This window comes from Ascaphus truei, chromosome 1 (genome assembly GCF_040206685.1).
Source record: "Ascaphus truei isolate aAscTru1 chromosome 1, aAscTru1.hap1, whole genome shotgun sequence".
Lineage (NCBI taxonomy): Eukaryota > Metazoa > Chordata > Amphibia > Anura > Ascaphidae > Ascaphus > Ascaphus truei.
Window position 1 is genome coordinate 501,723,037 of NC_134483.1, and position 19,505 is coordinate 501,742,541.

Here is a 19,505-nt window from a genome sequence, read left to right on the forward strand (position 1 = left end):
AGGGGTGGATGCAGACAGGTCTGTACTCACTGTAATCTAGGATGGAAAAGAAAGTGAGGGGCAGGGGTCACACTAAAGGTTGAGTGGGACTGCACTAACTGTCAGCAAAAGACAGGGGAGAACATGGGAAAGTCCATTAACTGGGAGGACTGGAGAAGCTGCAGTAGCAGTTCACTGATTATGTGCTCAGAGGCAAAAAATGCAACATTGTTGCATGTTACACAGGCACAGTGTGTGTATGTGGAGCCAATGCCTGCAGCTGAACTTAAGGAGCTGACAAGCAGAAGGGGGGTCGGGCAGGAATGTGATTCTTGTTCCATGACATTTAAAGTGAATCCTTTTCTTGGACCCACATGAATGTTATTCACCAGGGATCCACTATTTTGGGAGAGTGGATAATTGCTGGTAACGTGTGGAACCTCTTCAGAAGCAGGATTGTCAGTCCCTGCTCTGCTTTCCGAAGTCATGCCCCATAATGCCTTGCACAGCGCTATAGAAGACACAGGTGCACAACTTCGGCATGCAGAGCGGTCAAGAGGTTCTGCGGCAGCCACATTATGCTCTCCCATGGTGGACCAGTACAGGTAGGAAAAAAATTACGAGCCCTGGAGATCACAATTTGCAAAAGATATAAAAATCAAATTTGCTTGATTTATTCATTTGATAAATATTAATACCAAGTGTATAGTATGTCGGTGAGAGGCATCTCTCAACTGGTGTAAATAAATATAGTAATGATCCCGCAAATTAATTTCTTAGACCTTAAACAACTTTTAGAATGCATTCAAGGACAAGTGTTTGGAGTATCTTAATCAACTTCAGACTAAATTAACTAAATATCGCTATCGATGTAACGATTATATAGGAGCTCTCAAAAAAAAATGTTGCGTTAAGAAATGGGATTGCAGCGATTTTATTTTTTTAGAATTACCACCAGATTGACTAAGAATTATTTATGAATGGGTAGCGATATTCCTATCATTTGTTTACAAGGAAAATTGCGTTAATTCAGTTATTTAGCGCTGGCAATGCAATTGTAGAGGGATAAGCATTGCGGCCTAGAAAAGCAGTGGTTGTGGGTTCTAGACCTATTGGGTTTGACACCATTCCAGTCATTAGGTTGGGGCCTTAGGCCAGGGGGGCACAAACTGGGGGGAGCAAGATTTTGCTTGGGGGGGGCGCTGCGGTTGCAGAGGCCCCGCGCTCTTCCCCAAGGCATTTAAATGAAATGCTGGGGGGATCGCGTGAGGCCTCTGCAACTTTAACTTACCGAGATTCCGCCGGCTTTTGGACGCGTCTCCATGGCAACATGGCGTCAAATGACGTTGTGGGGTCATGTGACGTCACATGACCCCGCAACGTCATTTGACGCCCCACTAAGGTAAGGGTGAGGGGGGGCACGAGCACCGGGGGAGACAAAGCACGGAGGCGCAGCAACAAAAGTTTGCGCACCCCTGTCTTAGGCTTATCAACTCTATATAGTTGATATGGAAATTATTTTATGAAGTGTGAGATGGGACTCATTTAAATATACTTTGCCTATCCATTAGCATATCTCCCAGCCAGGTTTGAGGGATATATATATATAATTTAAATATATTTAATTTAATTTAATTTGATGCCTGGATAGATAGATCTATATATAGATGTAACCCTATTTCCCCCACCCAATCTCACATAGGGTCTCCTAGGGGAAATACTGCTCTTGTTACATCGGTCTGGTTGGTGCATACCTGCTGGCAACAGGGGGCCCTGAGTCTCCCGCATGGTGGTAGAGGGGAATACCAGGACAGGCTTCTGGGGTTGTGCCCGAATTCTACTTACAGGTGCAGCACCTCCATCTTGTGCAGCCCCCAGTGGTGTGGGGTGAAGTATCTGCAAAACAACTTGTCCCTCTCCTCCCAATATACTCCACTCTCAGGCAGGAGGTATAGGTAAAATGCAGCAGTCTTTATTGGTCTTCCTCTTTATCAGCAGTCTCAATCACAGCAGTTAGAAGGCTCTTCACTTTCAGGATGTCCCTGAACTCACTCCTGGCCAAGGGCACCAAGAGTGGTTCTTGCTCTTCCCCTACCCCTTTTAGGGTAGGAGGTATGGGTCTTCCCCAAACTCCCCTAAGGGAGGGCCTCAAGCTTACCAGAGCCCTGGCAGCTTGGCACGGGTACGCTGTCTCTCTCAAAGGTAGAAACCAACTGACTAAATATGGAAGTTGCAGTACATTAAGCAAGCTCCAACAGGCACCACCCCTGTGTCTCTGATTGGACACAGAGCCTGATGACACTGCCTTCACTGACGCACTGCATGAAGTGGGGAAAACCCATGATTGCTACTGCCAGGAGGAGGGCAGACCTAAAGCCCAAACCACACAGGGCTACATAGATATATGTAGCACACATTCCCCCACCCCCTGGAAGATGTGTGGCTACGGTATATGTGTGGTGCTATACCTGTGGCGTACAGGAGACCAGAGTCTCCGCTGCTGGGAACCTGGGGTATACCTGAGTGATCGTTCGGTAGCGCCTCCACCTGTAATGGGATTCTATTGTGTGGAATGACCCCGTTACAGGACAATGAAGAATGCACACGTGTAAAGCATAACAGTTTTACTATACACAGCATAAACCATACTGAGAGTAATATACACCCTCACAGACCACGCAGGGCCATAACCTCTCACCGTGCCTCCCCAACACCGTGTCCACACCCCAGTGGGGTTTGCCCCAGTGTACTGGGGTTCTCTAGGCACCGGACCGTCCCAGTGTCCCACCCGAGTCATCCCACCCAAATGTGTGAGACAGCGCTGCCCCACTGAAGTGTTGAGTTGGTGCACTGGTAAGTTGGGTGCCTGCCGGGTGTGTCCACACCCGGGCGCGCAGAGGAAGATGGGATCCACGGATCCGAAGTACTGAACCGCGAATCCCGTATGGACTGTCCCACCATGAAGAGAGTCTCGGTATAGTTGGGTGATCTGGTTCCAGATCACTTAAGGCCAGCGCAGCCGCGTCCTAGCTTTATCTCTATGGTCTGACTCTGGACCACAGGCCGCAGTCACCGTGCGGCATCTCACTGTCCCTGACACTGATAGTGCTAAGTGGGGCAGTTTCCCTGTCTAAGGGCAAGTCCCTATAGCAACCACAAGCTATGTAGGAGTCGAGGCAAAGCTGGGGCCTAACAGGGGGTAGCTGGCCTAGTGCAGGTGCCACAGACACCTGCACATACAACCTACCCTTTCCTTGTCCCAGCTCCGACTGGCGAGGCAGCAAACATGCAAAATTTATCTATTCACTGCTGCAGGGAATACTGGTGCCCAATTGGCTGTGAGGCATCACATGTTCTTTAGCCCTATGGCCTTCTGGGGGCTGTAGTCCCTGCGGAGCATCTCACTCTCTTGCCGCCGCCTGCACTTGTTTTGCGCATGCACGAACCGCACTGCGCATGCGCGGGTATGATTCAAGATGCGGCGCCCTGCAAAGGGAGCCGCCGGCGACGCGATCTCCCTGCCTATACCCCCGCAGCTAGCAGCACCTGCCGGACGCATCAGCCGGGGCAGCGGAGGTAAACAGGGATTACGGGGAACATGGGGGACCCGGGTTACATATATATAAATAGATCTAATAGATTTATAGATCTATCCAGCCTCGACAAATGCGCTCGCCTGGAGCGAGTGCATTTTACCTTCTGGCGAGGTGTTGCGGCGGGGTGCTGTGGCGGCGGTGTGCTTCAGCATCTACCGGCATTTTCCTCCTTCTCCTCTGCATTGAAAATGATGCCGCATTTCCATTCCAGCGGGACACTACGTCACGCGGCGTCAATGAGATGAGGAGCCAGCCTCGGAGCAGACACGGCACTGGAAGGAAGCAGCTAAGAGCGAGTGGGCCGTTCGGGAGCTGACCCGCCCGGAGCCGCGCGTGTGCTGGTCCACCCGGCGATGTGCGGCGCAGGACCCCAGAACTATACCTGGGTGCACCGGAGGTCGGACTGTGCGGGCTGTCAGGTGCAGATCGGGTGATCGGAGGCAGTCTGTGCGGCAGTGGCGGGAGGGTGGAAATTGTGGGCCTGACCTGGCTGCCGCAGGACGGATGGGGCTGGCGTGGATCCCGTGGCTGAGGACTGCAGGGATGCAGACCTTGGGGTTGCCGATACGCTGTCAGCAGCAAAGAAGCCGCCGAGGTCTGGAAGCGTCGCAGAGCTGTGGTTGAGGTAAAGCCAGGCGGCACAACATTTTGGCGCAAGGCTTTTGGCACTAGGCCAGGAACCGAGCAGAGACTGAGCTCGAATGGGAGAAGGCACCTGCTAGGCTGCTCAGAGGGGAGATAGCCCAACCAGGCTACGGGGGGAGGGGGGTGAGTCACTGAGGACAGGGTTCTGAGACCAACTACAACACCAGACTGTGCATCACAGGCACCAGGAAAGCACAGCGTGTGGAGGCCGCACACGTGGTTGATCCCCACTCAGTCACCCCCCCACCCAGTCAGTCACCCCCCCACCCAGTCAGTCAGTCACCCACCCAGTCAGTCATCCCCCCAGTCAGTCACACCCCCCCCAGTCACTCACCCACCCAGTCAGTCAGTCACCCACCCAGTCAGTCAGTCAGTCACCCACCCAGTCAGTCAGTCACCCACCCAGTCAGTCAGTCACCCACCCAGTCAGTCAGTCACCCACCCAGTCAGTGACCCACCCAGTCAGTCAGTGACCCACCCAGTCAGTCAGTCACCCACCCCCCAGTCAGTCACCCACCCCCCCAGTCAGTCACCCACCCCCCCAGTCAGTCAGTCACCCCCCCAGTCAGTCACCCACCCAGTCAGTCAGTCACCCACCCAGTCAGTCAGTCACCCACCCAGTCAGTCACCCACCCACCCAGTCAGTCAGTGACCCACCCAGTCAGTCAGTCACCCGCCTCCCCAGTCAGTCAGTCACCCAGTCAGTCACCCCCCCCCAGTCAGTCAGAAACCCCCCAGTCAGTCAGTCACCCACCCCCCCAGTCAGTCAGTCACCCCCCCAGTCAGTCAGTCACCCCCCCAGTCAGTCACCCACCCAGTCGGTCAGTCAGTCACCCACCCACTCAAGTGTCAGTCAGTCAGTTACCTACCCAGTCAGTCACCCACCCACACACTCACGTAACTATGTAACAAGTAATAAATGTAATACAATAAATAAACTGTTGTGTCAAAAACGAATGCAATTAGTTCTTATTAGGAATTTATTCCATTTTTTTAAGTGGGGGCGGGGCTAGCTGGCGTGTAGCTTTTTTGTTTGGCCAAGTAGCTTTTTGGGTAATTTGTCAAGCCCTGTATACAGTATATCTACTTCCTCAAACCTCAAATATATTTATATTTAATATTACAACTGGCAACACTTGTTTCATTTGAAACTCTTTCTCTCGCTCTCTCGAATACTTAAAAAAAATGAGAGAAAGAAACAGCTGACACGCAGAGGTTTGTTTTTCATATAAATGCTTGTAGACTTTCAGCAGTGGTTATCTGGCTGACAGTGGATGACTTGCACCATATGGTGTTATTGCTAGCATGCTTCAGGCTCAAGGCCACATACACAGAGAACATCTGAATCATGCTGTAAGTGTGTTATTAAAAGATATCAAATTATGTCAAGCACATTTTTGGCAGCTCGCTAGTCTGTCTAGAAATTATACATTATTTTGATACCTGCATAAAATATACGATTAATATATGGACTAAGAATATATTTTTAGGACAAACTTTTCTTTCTCAAATCAAGCTGTAGCGCGGCTTTCACGTGCGTGTCTCAAAAATGTTTGGTATTGGACCAAATAACGCACCCTCCAAAGTCCAGAGGGATCAGAGACATGGATCACCCCAAAAAAGAGAAAAGACTACAATAGTGTACAAACGTGTGCAAAGAGTGACTGAGATGGAGACTTGGCTCTTTTACATTTCCTACTCGGTGTGTAAATTCAATACAGAAAATATCCCCAAAAACAGTGTCAAATGTTCCTTCTTTGGTGTGTGTGTGTGTGTGTGTGTGTGTGTGTGTGTGTGTGTGTGTGTGTATATATATATATATATATATATATATATATATATATATATATATATATATATATATATATATACATTATATACATGAATTATATACAGTATATACAAGAATTATATACAGTATATACATGAATTATATATAATATATATATACTTATATGTGTGTATGTGTATATAAATATATATATATGTATCAAATAAAAAGATCACTTGGCTTTTCACCATTATCACCAGTATCATCAGTGTTTCCACTGCAGCAAGGGATTCTGAGAAATGACATGCAAATGAGCACACCGTGTCACTATCTCTATATATATATATATATATATATATAGAGATAGTGACACGGTGTGCTATATATATATATTCATACAGTGGTCGACAAATCACCCAAAAATCTACTCGCCGAACAAATCACCCACCCCGCGCGGGCAGCCATGGGAGCGCAGGGAAGGAACACCCCTGCAGTATAACTATCGGTCCGGTCCAACCCCTCCCCCCCCCCCCCACGCCAATCTCCCGCCCCGCGCGGGCAGCCAAGGGAGTGCCAGGGACCGGGGGGAAGAAACACCCCTGCAGCACAACTATCGGTCCGGTCCGCTCCCCCCCCCCCCCATACCAATCTCTCGCCCCGCGCAGGCAGCCAAGGGAGCGCCGGGAGCACAAGTATCGGTCCGCTCCCCCCCACACCAATCTCCCGCCCGGGGTGGTAGCGGGTGTATTCTTTCCCCGGTGCTCGGGCAGCCAGCCAGCCATGGGGACCGGGGGCAGGAGGCAGGGACACCGCGCACTCAAACACACACACCCTTGCAGAGAAGGAAGGGCGGCTTGACTGCTCAGCGCTGGCAGCTCTATCCCGCGTCACGGCCAATCAGCTAGAGAGATTTATTTGGTTATTTTGAGCAGGGGATTTTTTTTTTTGCAGAGCAGGGGAAATCTACTGGCCCCGAGACAATTTCCCCTCGTCTACCAGTGACTACCTTTCCCTGTTTACAATGCTGCCATTTAGGTCCACGACCCCACCACAGTCGAGATTGGAAGAATGGCGTAGATGACCTAGGCGCAAAGGAAAAACAAACGGGAAAGGGAGGGGAAGGGAAAAAGGGGAAAATGTGTGTATCTCACACCATAAAAATATAGAGTGGAGAAGCACTTACAGCTGGAGAGGATCTCTGGACAAATTGACTTGGATTGTCACTGCATTCAGATCTCAACTGGATGTATATGAAAGAGACACCGCACCCGTAGGGGCTATTGTTCAGAACACTGACATATATTGGTAAATATCAGGAAACAATTTTATTGTGATAATCTGTGCAGGGCTGAGATGGATAGTATCTTCTTGAATTATTTATTAAAACTTGTATACAACAAGCAGTAATAAAAAATTGCAATGAATGAGAGGATCATAGATAATTATCTGTGTATAGAGAGATAAAGTCCCAATGTGAATAGGAGTCTTTAAAAAGACAAACTATATCTATATGACAAAGTTCATTTCACATGGACTGAAGATTATGTGTAAGTCCCAGTCGTTCTCCTTACCCCCAGTGATGGTCTTCTGGGTGGTGGGTCTGGGGCGGACTGCTTGCCTGCAGCGTGGTATACGGAACGCGGTTGAGAGCCTCTCCTTTCTTGCTGATCATATATTAGCTCACCCCTCTGCACGATACCTGTCTAGGGATTCAGGATCAGTGCTTCTCGGCGTCTCCAGACGCACGGCTTTCCTCCTGCTGGCCCTACCTCACTCACCACTTCCGCATCACGTGGGGGTGCTTGATCACGTTGTGCGAGATCTCCAACTGCAGTATTACTCTGTATCAGACACCATCCACACTGCAGCCTGTACAACTCTCCGGCTACCAATTCTGGCAATCCCCTTTGAAAAGTCTGTCCTCTCACAATGATGATCCTCTCTCAAATGATCACCCTACGCATTTCAACAGTGATGTCTTTGTCAGGGGTTAATGGTTAACTACCTGTCCCTACTTTATATAGGCACCTCCTCCCTTACATTAATATGCACACATTTTTTTAATGCAAGCACAAGAAAATAATATACTTGGAGAGATGTCACATCCATTTGGACCTGAGGGAACGGGCCTGAGGAAGGGGTCTTCACCCCGAAACGTTGCCCCCCTATCACCCTCCTCCCCAGTTTTTTCCCACCCTTTCCCCCCCCCATCCCTTTTGTCACACTCCCTCTCCCTGATTTTCCCTACACCATCTATATTTAGGATCCATTTACACATTACCCGCTTGTGTGACATCTCTCCAGTATATTATAGTCTTGTGCTTGTATTAAATAAAATGTTCATTTGTTGGCATATACCCTGGTTTACAGTTTTCTTATAGTTAGTGAGTGCTGGAACATTAGTTGTGGTTTAGATATTCGACCCCGTTCTGTGGCTAACGAAATGCTTTTATTTGTGCGAACTTTCAAGATACACTGATCTCTTCTTCCGGCGGTGTTAGGCCGCGCTTATAGTGCCGTCACCCGTCGCCATTGCGAAATTTGCATTTCAAATTTTAGGCGACGTTGCTGGCTACAAGGCCAGTGACATCATAAAGGGGAGGGCAGAGGGACGGGGAAGCCCCTGATTGTCCGCAAAGGGAGACCGTCGCCGAAAAAATCAAATAACAGTGACTACCAGATTTTTGGTAGCGCTGTCGCTCCGTCGCTGTCGTGTGCATTATAAGCGCCGATGATGGCGACAATGCATTTGTTTTGATGCGACGGTGGCGTCGCCGACGCTATAAGCGCAGCCTTACAATTGATTCAGCCAAAAAAACTTTCTTGAAACAAAGCATCTGTGGGTGAAGGCTGTCCCTCCCCGTGTGTGTATGTATGTGTATATGTCTATATCTATCATATATACATGTATCCATATATCTCTATCCCTGGGGGGGGGGGAGGCACACCACAGATGAGAGCAGGCAGGGGGACGCAGCCCCTGAACCAGTACACCGTTCTAGGTTGAGGACACAGATTAGGGATTTGGATAAATGTACAAGGCTTTTAAACACTATGGGGTAGATCCTCAGAAGTCATTAACTTCAGCCACAAAAAAGTAGCCATGACCTGTGTATTAACACTTTTGGCTCCGCAAGAAACCTTTACAGACCATTCAAATTGCCTCATTAATGGCATCTGATCCCCTTTAAAGTATGTTCAGTCTTAGCAATTCATGAAGTTGTTCATTTACAGTTTCTTTCAAAAGGCAGAAATGATGATTTATGACAGTTTAACAAGCTTGCTTTCCTCCCTTTCTGTAGGTAACTGTTCTCGTCCTGTTTGCATTGGCATTCCTGGCTTGCGTTGTGTTCCTGGTAGTCTACAAAGTTTACAAGTATGACCACGCTTGTCCTGAAGGATTTGTGTATAAGGTAAGGTTTCCAAAGCACCGTTGCATGCAGGAGTGTCATTTCTTTATCAAAATGCAACACTTGTTTAGCCTTATGCATTGATGGAACAAGCACGTTTACCCTTTGTTCTATAAATTTAAATGTATGTCTTTTAGTGACTTGGTATTCATTTCAAGTACTGGAGTAGGATACAATTTTATATGCTGAGAAAATCAATCTGCATAGTGCAGTTATATTCGGATCACGATTCCACTGATCATATATGGTCTGCAATTACTTTTCTAGTGGCCTTGAGAGAACACCATAAAACAAGATACAGTAAATGGACTTCTTATTTACAATTAAAACACAATATCTGTGTGGAAATGGCTGTAAATGAGTGCATCTCATAAGAGTATTTGTCTTTTTATGGTTTTCTTGGAAGAGTAAAAAAATGTCCATAAACAAAATAGCAAAACAACAAATACTACCAAATATACAACATCATGTTTGAGTGAGGTACTCCCAAGTAATGGAGGATCAGAGCTTCGTTGTGAGGCATTTCTAAATAAAATGCCCAATGGTGGCTATCTTCGAAAGTATACATGTTCCTTTCACTAATGACTGCGAGACTTCTAAGGATTGAGTGCATCCCAATTACATAAGGCTCACTAACTGCTCTTATTTTGTTCCTTAAGAACATAAAAATTAAAATATTAGATCCTAGATGAATTCCAATGGATCCTGAAGTACATGAGATGTTAAGACCAGGCATCAGGAGAGCCTTATGTATAGAATGTTAGTGATGTAAGCCCTTTAGTGAAGGATCTATTATATAAGTCTTTGTTATATAAATCCACAGCACTGGTACGGGGGCTACAGAATAGATAAACACAGTTCTTCAGTGGTCTGCCGTCTTTATGGGGACCAATAATCCCTGAAGGGGCAAGGTACCGGGAATGAACCCACCACAAAGCCCCTCACTAGGATAATCCCTGGATCTAGCTGAACCACATAAATAATGGAAACTGTAACTCGCATATCAGAAGTGCCCCCGTATTGTATCCGTGCTGTCACTGTTGAGACGTCCATAAACCAATCCAGAGAGAGTATGACGCACAGCCAAAAGGAGTAGTGGGTCCACAAGATCATAAAAAATAATAAGTCCTTTATTCGTCCATATGCAGAAACAGAAGTGAAAATCTCCTACATGTTTCGTGCCCCAGCACTTTATCAAGGAGAATCTTAGATCAGATGATGTATTAAAAAAATCTGGCAGGTGCGAATTACTGCTGAATATATTTCTTCCATGGGAATTGTCTCTTGGAACTTTCGTTGTGAGTGCATTATAGCTTTATTTTTATAGTGCCGTCCATGTACATAGCGCTCCAAAGCAGTAACCGACACAAAAAAATAACATTTATATAATGGGAGCAAGCACTTCAAACATAAAAGTCAACATTGGAAAATGAAGTTTCTATTTAGAGGAGCTTACAATCTAAGACATTGGGAGGGTGATCTGATAAAGTAGAGGCGTATGCTAGGAGCTATGGTAAGTGCGTCTGAAAGGATCAGTACGTTGGAGCTACTCAATCAACGTCATTTCAGATTTGTTGTATGATGGTCCATTAAGGTGAAGAGACACTGTAAGTGCTTGGCACATATTGAGGGGGAGGACACTTCAGAGGTGCACGGCAGTAAATGAGGTTTCAGGCGGAAGAGGGCTTTAGATACAAAAGAATGTAATGGAAAGCCAGGAAAGGGAGTTGAGCAGGAGAGAAGCAGAGACCAATTTTAAGAGATACTGAAGTGATTCAAGCAGCAGCGTCTAGGATATACATTAGGGGAGAAGCAGGTAGAAGGTTATAATAGTCAAGGTAGGAGAGAATGAGGGCATGAGTTACTTTTAACAAGTAGAGTGACAGAGGAAAGAGCATATCTAAGCAATGTTACGGAAGAAGAAAAAAACGCAGGTTTAAGCGAGAGCATCAGGGGCTGGTCTGGGAGGTTTGGAGCCAAATGATCCCAGGAAGTTCATATTTGTAAACATCGGGCTGGTAGCTGCTAGGAGGTCATAACTGGTATTGTGTGTATGTGCACACTCGCACTAGGCAGCGTAGGAGCTGCAGTGACAGATTGGAGCCATGTGGTGGAGCTTCAGCGCTCTCCTTGGTTAGCCTCAGATCAGTAAGTATTTGTATGTATGTTGGTCAGTACATGTGTGTGTCTGTGTTTGTTTGGTGGATGTTGCACATATCTGGTGTATATGTATGATTCATGCATCTGGTGTATATTGTGCATGTCTGGTTTCTGCATGTTGTGTGTATTTGTATTGTATTCAGTGCGAGAGTCCTAAAAAAAACTGTAAGTGCAGGAACTTTTTTTTTTCTCCCAACAACGCCATCTTAAACACAGCAATTAAAATCATTCCTCTGAGGACATAGTCAAAGACAGAGAAGAGGCGTTGTGTGTTAGACTTATGAGTGTCCACTAGTGAGGGAAAGTATCTTTAGCTTGGGAAAGTGCAGAGTTAAAACAAGATAGAAGGAATCTGTAATGGGAAAAGCCAGTAAGAGTATGAGATTTCATTAGAGTGGAGTGCAAGGGTGGTGTAGTATGCATGTATGATGGCTTAACCATGGTCTGGAGTTAGAGGGGTCAGAGCAGCAGAGAAGAAGAGGGCCATTTAGATCAGGAGACGAGGTCAGAGCAGAGTTGTCATTTTTGACAAGGATGTTGGGGTCACTTGAAGAGCAGAGAGGAGAGGGCAAGGTGGAATCTAGAGCAGAACGGTTAATGAAACATGAGTCTCTGCAGAAATCAGGGGTAGATTGAGGTGACGAAACAAAGGGTTGAGAGGGGGCAGATGAGGTGATGGTCAGAGAGAGGAAAGGGGGAAAAAATAAATCAGAGAAGTAACCGTTTTATTGAAAACTGTCAAGATATTTGTTATCATTATGGGTGCTGGCTCCAGTCCATTGGTGGATGCCAAAGGAAGAGTTTATTGAGAGAGAGGGAAACCCATGTAAGAGTTGAGTCTTCATCAGGTAGTTTAAGTCTCCAAGGAGTTGTCACGACTGGAAATTTTGCATGAATTGCAAGCTGCACATGTAGTTAAATCCAAACACAGAAATATTTGTCTGGTCTTAATCAAACGACATTGGCAAATTCTCTTCTGTGTTTTATATGGAGGATAATCTGAATTGTCTTGATAATTTATGTACTGTATGTTCTATTGTCACTTTGCAGTTCTTAATATGACCACTTTGTGTATAATTACAGTTATCATGTAAACACATTTCACAGTGACTTATTCCACACGTCTTCAATTTCTCTGGTTTAATGTAAAAAAAAATTATATGAAGGAAAATGTAGACATTAAAATAGAAAATATTAGGAAGTATTTTTCGGACCAGCTGATGATTACAGTAATTTTGGCATTCAGGCAGTAGTACACCGCATCGTGCAGTAGGGTTTCTATGACAGGACTGTGAGGATATGATAGGGTTGCTGACGTTTTTCAATCCTAAACTCTTATACTGTATATTTCATCCATATGCAGGAGTTTGAAGGACTCTTTTCAAGCACATTAATTATGTCATTCCGTTGATTATGTATTATCAAGTACTAGCAAACACAACGCTTTACAGGAGAAGTAGATATCCGAGTCAAAGTGTGATTGAATTGCTAAAGATTACATTGCTATAGGTAATTATTTTTCGTACTGTATAGCACTGATCATGTACACGGCACTATGCAAAATTAACTTTCCATTGGTTGAGCAAGGAAATACAAGGAGTTACAGACATAAAAGGAAAAAAAATAACGACTTTTTCAGGAGACTATTAATGGCACTTGCGTTCAAAGCTTTTATGGTGAATTAATAGCAGTCACTATAAAAAATGTTTTTGTGTATTTTCTTTATTAATCCGGATACTTAGAAGGCATTTACCTCCTTATCTTCTCTCTCTTGTATAACCTCACCTTGTGTTAAGTAGGATGTCCACCCTTTACAAAGACAGAATGCCCCCGCCCGCATCTGTTTGACCAAAGAGGGAGGGCGATTTTCATGATTTAGGCAATTCAATTTAAATAATAAAACCGGGCATGTAGTTTACAGTTCCAAAGTTGCAGGTTTTAGGGGGTCCGTTACATAGAGGAATACAAGGTAAAATGTTTTTGCATCTATATTTATCCAACACACAGATACCCAGTAAGCTCATTTAAGCCCCAAAAGTTACCACAAAATATATATATGTATATAAATGTCAAAAAGGAGTGCTACCGGGCATGGCAATATATATTACAAACAAACACAAACAGAGCCTAGTGCTACATCCAATGGCAAAAATACACAGTGAAATACCTATATACCTCTTGAATAAAAGGGTCATTGAGTTTAACACTTTGGCCAAAACATTATAAGCCTGTGAGCCCCTCTAAGGCATGACCATAATTATGGTGGTGGTGACAGCAGAGGACATCCTTGTTGAGCCGGTGGGAGCAGCGGAACACATCCTATCACAGTTGATGCCGGTGGGAGCCGGGGAACATGTGACCGGAAAAGGAACATTATTATTGGACAGCCCCGGCTGTCCAATAGTAACGCTCCTGCTCCGGTCACATGTTCCCCGGCTCCCACCGGCATCAACTGTGATAGGATGTGTTCCACTGCTCCCACCGGCTCAACAATGACGTCCTCTGCTCTCACCGCCACCAGGATGTTTGCCGCTCCTCACACGATGTCGCCATGGTCCTCCTCACCCTCCGCATCGGTCTTCCTCCCCCTCCGATGCCGGCTGCATGTAATTGTTTCTGTAAGTGTTCTGCTGCTCTGCTCCTGCCGTTCTCCAAGAGGGAGCAGAGCAGAACGGAAATTACCCGGTCCGGGTATCGGAAAAAGTGCCGGGTACCAGGTAATGACCGGGTACTCGGTACATCACTAGTAGATAATGTTACCTTAATAATAGAAGGATATATTGTATCTGCTGAGTTACACTGACTAAAGGATTGATTGGAACTGAAAGCCAGTCATTTAGTAAACCCTGGGAAGCAGGATCTTTGCTTATCGATCAAGGGTGAACGAATCAATTGGCAGTTTAGGTAATCAAAGGCTGCATATATTAAAACTAAAAAAATATTGTTTTTTTGTTTTAAGTGCCACTTGAGCTGCCTCTTTTAAACCAGCCAAAAGCATCTAATTCTATCTTTGGGCAGTAAGAGATACATGATACAGGGGTGTCCAACTCCAGTCCTTAAGGGCACGTTTTCAGGATATCCCTACTTCAGCACAGCTGGCTCAATTAGTGGCTCAGTCATTCTGACTGCATGAGAGAGACTCCTTTGCTAGAGTTTGCTTATATTCCACCCCAAAAACACCTTCATGCAACACGTGAAGAGAACACACGGGAACTGGGAAATATGCTAATTAGAATATGCAAAGTATATTCAGAAGACTTAAATTGGCATATTTCCCAGGTATTTAAGGTGTGTGCCTTTCTATGCACAAGTGTATTTCCATCTCACCTATCTATACATATAAGTAATGTATTTTGTAATAAAGTATATGAACTTGATGAAAGAGGAAAACAAACACAAAATATCGTATGTCCTGTAAAAGTGCTATTGGTCTTCTTATTTATTTATAAAATGTTTTACCAGGAAGTAATACATTGAGAGTTACCTCTCGTATTCAAGTATGTCCTGGGCATAGAGTTATGATGACAGATACATAGTTACAAATACATAGTTACATTAAGTGAGCAAGGTTATCTTATACTATATTTGTGAAAGCACTGTATGCCTGTCTGCATGGCCTCTGTCCCTAGGGGAAATCTCATTGGTCCCTTGGCCCGCCCGCCCGCCCCCGCACACCTCTCATTGGCCTGAGGCGGAGTGACGGGCCAAAGGACACACAACACACACACACACACACACACACAAACACACCGTCCGCCCGCCCGCCCAGGTAAGTCACACCACTGCGCGTCCCGCCTCAACTGATGGCACCAGTAACTCACCTATTTCAGCCTCGCGCCACAGGCCCACACAGGCCAGGCCCCAGGCCCACACAGGCCCACATATGCACGCGCTACCTGCAGCCGCCGCCTGCACGCGCCTCAGTCCGACACATCGGGGGACCAAGCGATCGCAGGGGGGGGGAGCGCGTCATGGGGAACGGGGGAGCGCGTCACGGGGGAGCGAGTCACGGGGAACGGGGAACGGGGGAGCGAGCCCCGAGTCACAGGGAACGGGGAAGCGAGCCCCGAGTCACAGGGAACGGGGGAGCGAGCCCCGAGTCACGGGGAACGCGGGAGCGAAGAGCGAGCCCAGAGCCATCGGGGAACCAAGAAGGGGGAGCGGCCAGCCAGCCGCCGAGACAGCGGGGGAACGGACGCCTGGAAGGGGGGGAGAGGGCATGCACATACATAAATTATGACAATACATATGCCCCCTGCTCTCCACCCCCCCCTCCCCTTTCCCCCCCTCCACTCCCCTCCTTTCCCACCCCCCACTCCCCTCCTTTCCCACCCCCACTCCCCTCCTTCCCCCCCCCACTCCCCTCCTTCCCCCCCACTCCCCTCCTTCCCCCCCCACTCCCCTCCTCCCCCCACCACTCCCGTCCCTTCCCCCCCCCACTCCCGTCCTTCCCCCCCCCCACTCCTGTCCTTCCCCCTCCCCCACTCCCGTCCTTCCCCCCCACTCCCGTCCTTCCCCCCCCCCACTCCCGTCCTTCCCCCCCCCACTCCCGTCCTTCCCCCCCCCACTCCCGTCCTTCCCCCCCCCCACTCCCGTCCTCCCCCCCCCCACTCCCGTCCTTCCACCCCCCACTCCCGTCCTTCCCCCCCCCCACTCCCCTTTCCCCCCCCACTCCCCTTTCCCACCCCCCACTCCCCTTCCCCCCCCCCCACTCCCCTTTCCCCCCCCCCCACTCCCACTCCCACTCCCCTTTCCCCCCCCGCTCCCCCCCACTCCCCCCCCACTCCCCCCCACACCCCCCCCACTCCCCCTCTCACTCCCCTTCCCACTCCCCTTTCCCCCCAACTCCCCTTTCCCCCCCCACTCCCCTTTTCCCCCCCACTCCCCTTTCCCCCCCACTCCCCTTTCCCCCCCCACTCCCCTTTTCCCCCCCACTCCCCTTCCCCCCCACTCCCCTTTTCCCCCCCACTCCCCTTTTCCCCCCCACTCCCCTTTTCCCCCCCACTCCCCTTTTCCCCCCCACTCCCCTTTTCCCCCCCACTCTCCTTTTCCCCCCCACTCCCCTTTTCCCCCGCACTCCCCTTTTCCCCCCCCCACTCCCCTTTCCGCCCCCCACTCCCCTTTACCCCCCCCACTCCCCTTTACCCCCCCCCACTCCCCTTTACCCCCCCACTCCCCTTTCCCCCCCCACTCCCCTTTCCCCCCCCACTCCCCTTTCCCCCCCCACTCCCCTTCCCCCCCCCCCCACTCCCCTTTCCCCCCACTCCCCTTTCCCCCCCACTCCCCTTCCCCCCACTCCCCTTTCCCCCCACTCCCCTTTCCCCCTCCCACTCCCCTTCCCCCCACTCCCCTTACCCCCCACTCCCCTTTCCCCCCTCCCACTCCCCTTTCCCCCCCCACTCCCCTTTCCCCCCTCCCCACTCCCCTTTCCCCTCTCCCCTTTCCCCCCTCCCCACTCCCCTTTCCCCCCTCCCCACTCCCCTTTCCCCCCCTCCCCTTTCCCCCCTCCCCTTTCCCCCCTCCCCTTTCCCCCCTCCCCTTTCCCCCCTCCTCTTTTCTCCTCCCCCCTCCCCTTTCCCCCCCCACTCCCCCTTCCGCCCCCACTCCGCCTTCCCCCCCCGCTCCCCTCCCCCCTCCCCCCCTCCGCTCCCCCTTCCCCCCCCTCCGCTCCCCCTTCCCCCCCCTCCGCTCCCCCTTCCCCCCCCCTCCGCTCCCCCTTCCCCCCCTCCGCTCCCCCTTCCCCCCCTCCGCTCCCCCTTCCCCCCCCTCCGCTCCCCTTTCCCCCCTCCGCTCCCCTTTCCCCCCTCCGCTCCCCTTTCCCCCCCTCCGCTCCCCTTTCCCCCCCTCCGCTCCCCCTTCCCCCCCTCCGCTCCCCCTTCCCCCCCTCCGCTCCCCCTTCCCACCCCCCTCCGCTCCCCCTTTCCCCCCCCTCCGCTCCCCTTTCCCCCCCCTCCGCTCCCCTTTCCCCCCCCCCCCCTCCGCTCCCCTTTCCCCCCCCCCCTCCGCTCCCCTTTCCCCCCCCCCCCTCCGCTCCCCTTTCCCCCCCCCCTCCGCTCCCCTTTCCCCCCCCCTCCGCTCCCCTTTCCCCCCCCCTCTGCTCCCCTTTCCCCCCCCTCCGCTCCCCTTTCCCCCCCCCCCCTCCGCTCCCCTTTCCCCCCCCCCCTCCGCTCCCCTTTCCCCCCCCCTCCGCTCCCCTTTCCCCCCCCTCCGCTCCCCTTTCCCCCCCCTCCGCTCCCCTTTCCCCCCCTATCCGCTCCCCTTTCCCCCCCCCCTCCGCTCCCCTTTCCCCCCCCCTCCGCTCCCCTTTCCCCCCCCCCTCCGCTCCCCTTTCCCCCCCTCTGTTCCCCTTTCCCCCCCTCCGCTCCCCTTTCCCCCCTTCCGCTCCCCTTTCCCCCCCTTCTCCCCTTTCCCCCCCCCTCCGCTCCCCTTCCCCCCCCTCCGCTCCCCTTCCCCCCCCTCCGCTCCCCTTCCCCCCCCCCTCCGCTCCATTTCCCCCCCCCTCCGCTCCCCTTCCCCCCCCCTCCGCTCCCCTTCCCCCCCCCCTCCGCTCCCCGTTCCCCCCCCCTCCGCTCCCCTTTCCCCCCCCCCTCCGCTCCCCTTTCCCCCCCCCCCCTATTACGCATTTACATCCTGGGCAACGCCGGGTCTCTCAGCTACTACATTATATACAAGACTTTCCATGCACAGTAAGAGATAATATATATTATAGGCGTATGTAACCGTTACAGACCAGATTAAAATCTCAGACCGCTTTAGTTTTGAAAGAACTTAGACTTGTGGTGGCTGTGAGAGTTTCCGGTAGATTGTTCCAGTTTTGGGGTGCACGGTAAGAGAAGGATGAGCGGCCAGATACTTTGTTGAACCGTGGGACCATGAACAGTCTTTCTGTGTCAGATCTCAGATAAGTGCTGCATGTGGTAGGGGTGAGGAGCATGTTCAGATAGCTGGGTAGCTTGACAAGAAAGTATTTGAAGTCAAGACAGGAGAGATGAAGTTTGCGCCTAGACTCAAGTGATGACCAACCTAGTTCTTTCAGCATTTCGCAGTGATATGTGTTGAAGTTGCATTGGAGAACAAAAAAGCATATTGAATTGTAGAGGGTATCAAGTTTGCTAAGGTGGGTTTGGGGTGCCGTGCCATATAATATGTCCCCATAGTCGATAATTGGCATTAGCATCTGCTGTGCGATACGCTTTCTGACCAGCAGACTTAGGGAGGATTTGTTCCTATAAAGTACCCCTAGTTTGGCATAGGTTTTGGATGTCAGGTTATCAATGTGCATCCCAAATGTTAAATGGGAGTTAAACCATATGCCCAAATATTTGAATCTAGTAACAGGGGCTAGGATGGCATTAGTGTTGGTTCTGATCTGGAGCTCATTCATTGGAAGCTTTAAAAATGTAGCCGTGGTCCCAAATACCATTGTTACAGTTTTGTCAGTGTTTAAAAACAGTTTGTTTTGGGAAATCCAATTTTCAAGTCTCAAAGTCAGATTGAAGTACGTGTTGTGTACTGAGTGGGTGGTGTTGCTGCTACCCATGTACTTGAATCCTGAACAGATAAGTAGATACAAGTGTGTGTTATGCCTTCGTTATTCATACACAGCTGTAAGTTGCATCATCTTGTTTTTCCAGTTTTTATACATTTCTACTTCTGTATGGGAAAGCTGAATGAGTCAGAGAGGAAACAGAGATCAATGATCTGGCTCTTTCTACATCTACAACACATGCCGTTATGACCTCAAGTGTATTAGCCAGTTCCAGCTGTATAGATTAGGCTGTACTGGTATTTTGCTTATTTCTTGTAGCCTATTTAGTGTGTTGTCAATACCCTCCTTGTCAGAGGATCTGGCGATGAATTGCACAAATACTTTGAGAGCAAAAAGGATAGGAGGAGGATGGGTAGAACTAAGAAATTAAACATTTGTCACTGCAGTGCAGATTT

General features: G+C 49.4%; 1 protein-coding gene and 1 long non-coding RNA gene across 4 annotated transcripts in view; one reads left to right on the forward strand and one right to left on the reverse strand.

Moving 5' to 3' along the window:
• Positions 1 to 2,176, reverse strand: part of LOC142465531 (uncharacterized) — an 82,248-nt gene extending 80,072 nt beyond the window's left edge. For both annotated transcript variants that reach the window (XR_012787916.1, XR_012787915.1), the window contains exon 1: positions 1,825 to 2,176. This is a non-coding gene — a long non-coding RNA (uncharacterized LOC142465531). The remainder of the gene's footprint in view (positions 1 to 1,824) is intronic.
• NSG1 (neuronal vesicle trafficking associated 1) overlaps positions 1 to 19,505 on the forward strand; it is a 61,666-nt gene that overhangs the window by 21,417 nt on the left and 20,744 nt on the right. For both annotated transcript variants that reach the window (XM_075569476.1, XM_075569470.1), the window contains exon 4: positions 9,294 to 9,404. In XM_075569476.1, coding sequence (XP_075425591.1) covers positions 9,294 to 9,404 — 111 coding nt within the window. The remainder of the gene's footprint in view (positions 1 to 9,293; positions 9,405 to 19,505) is intronic.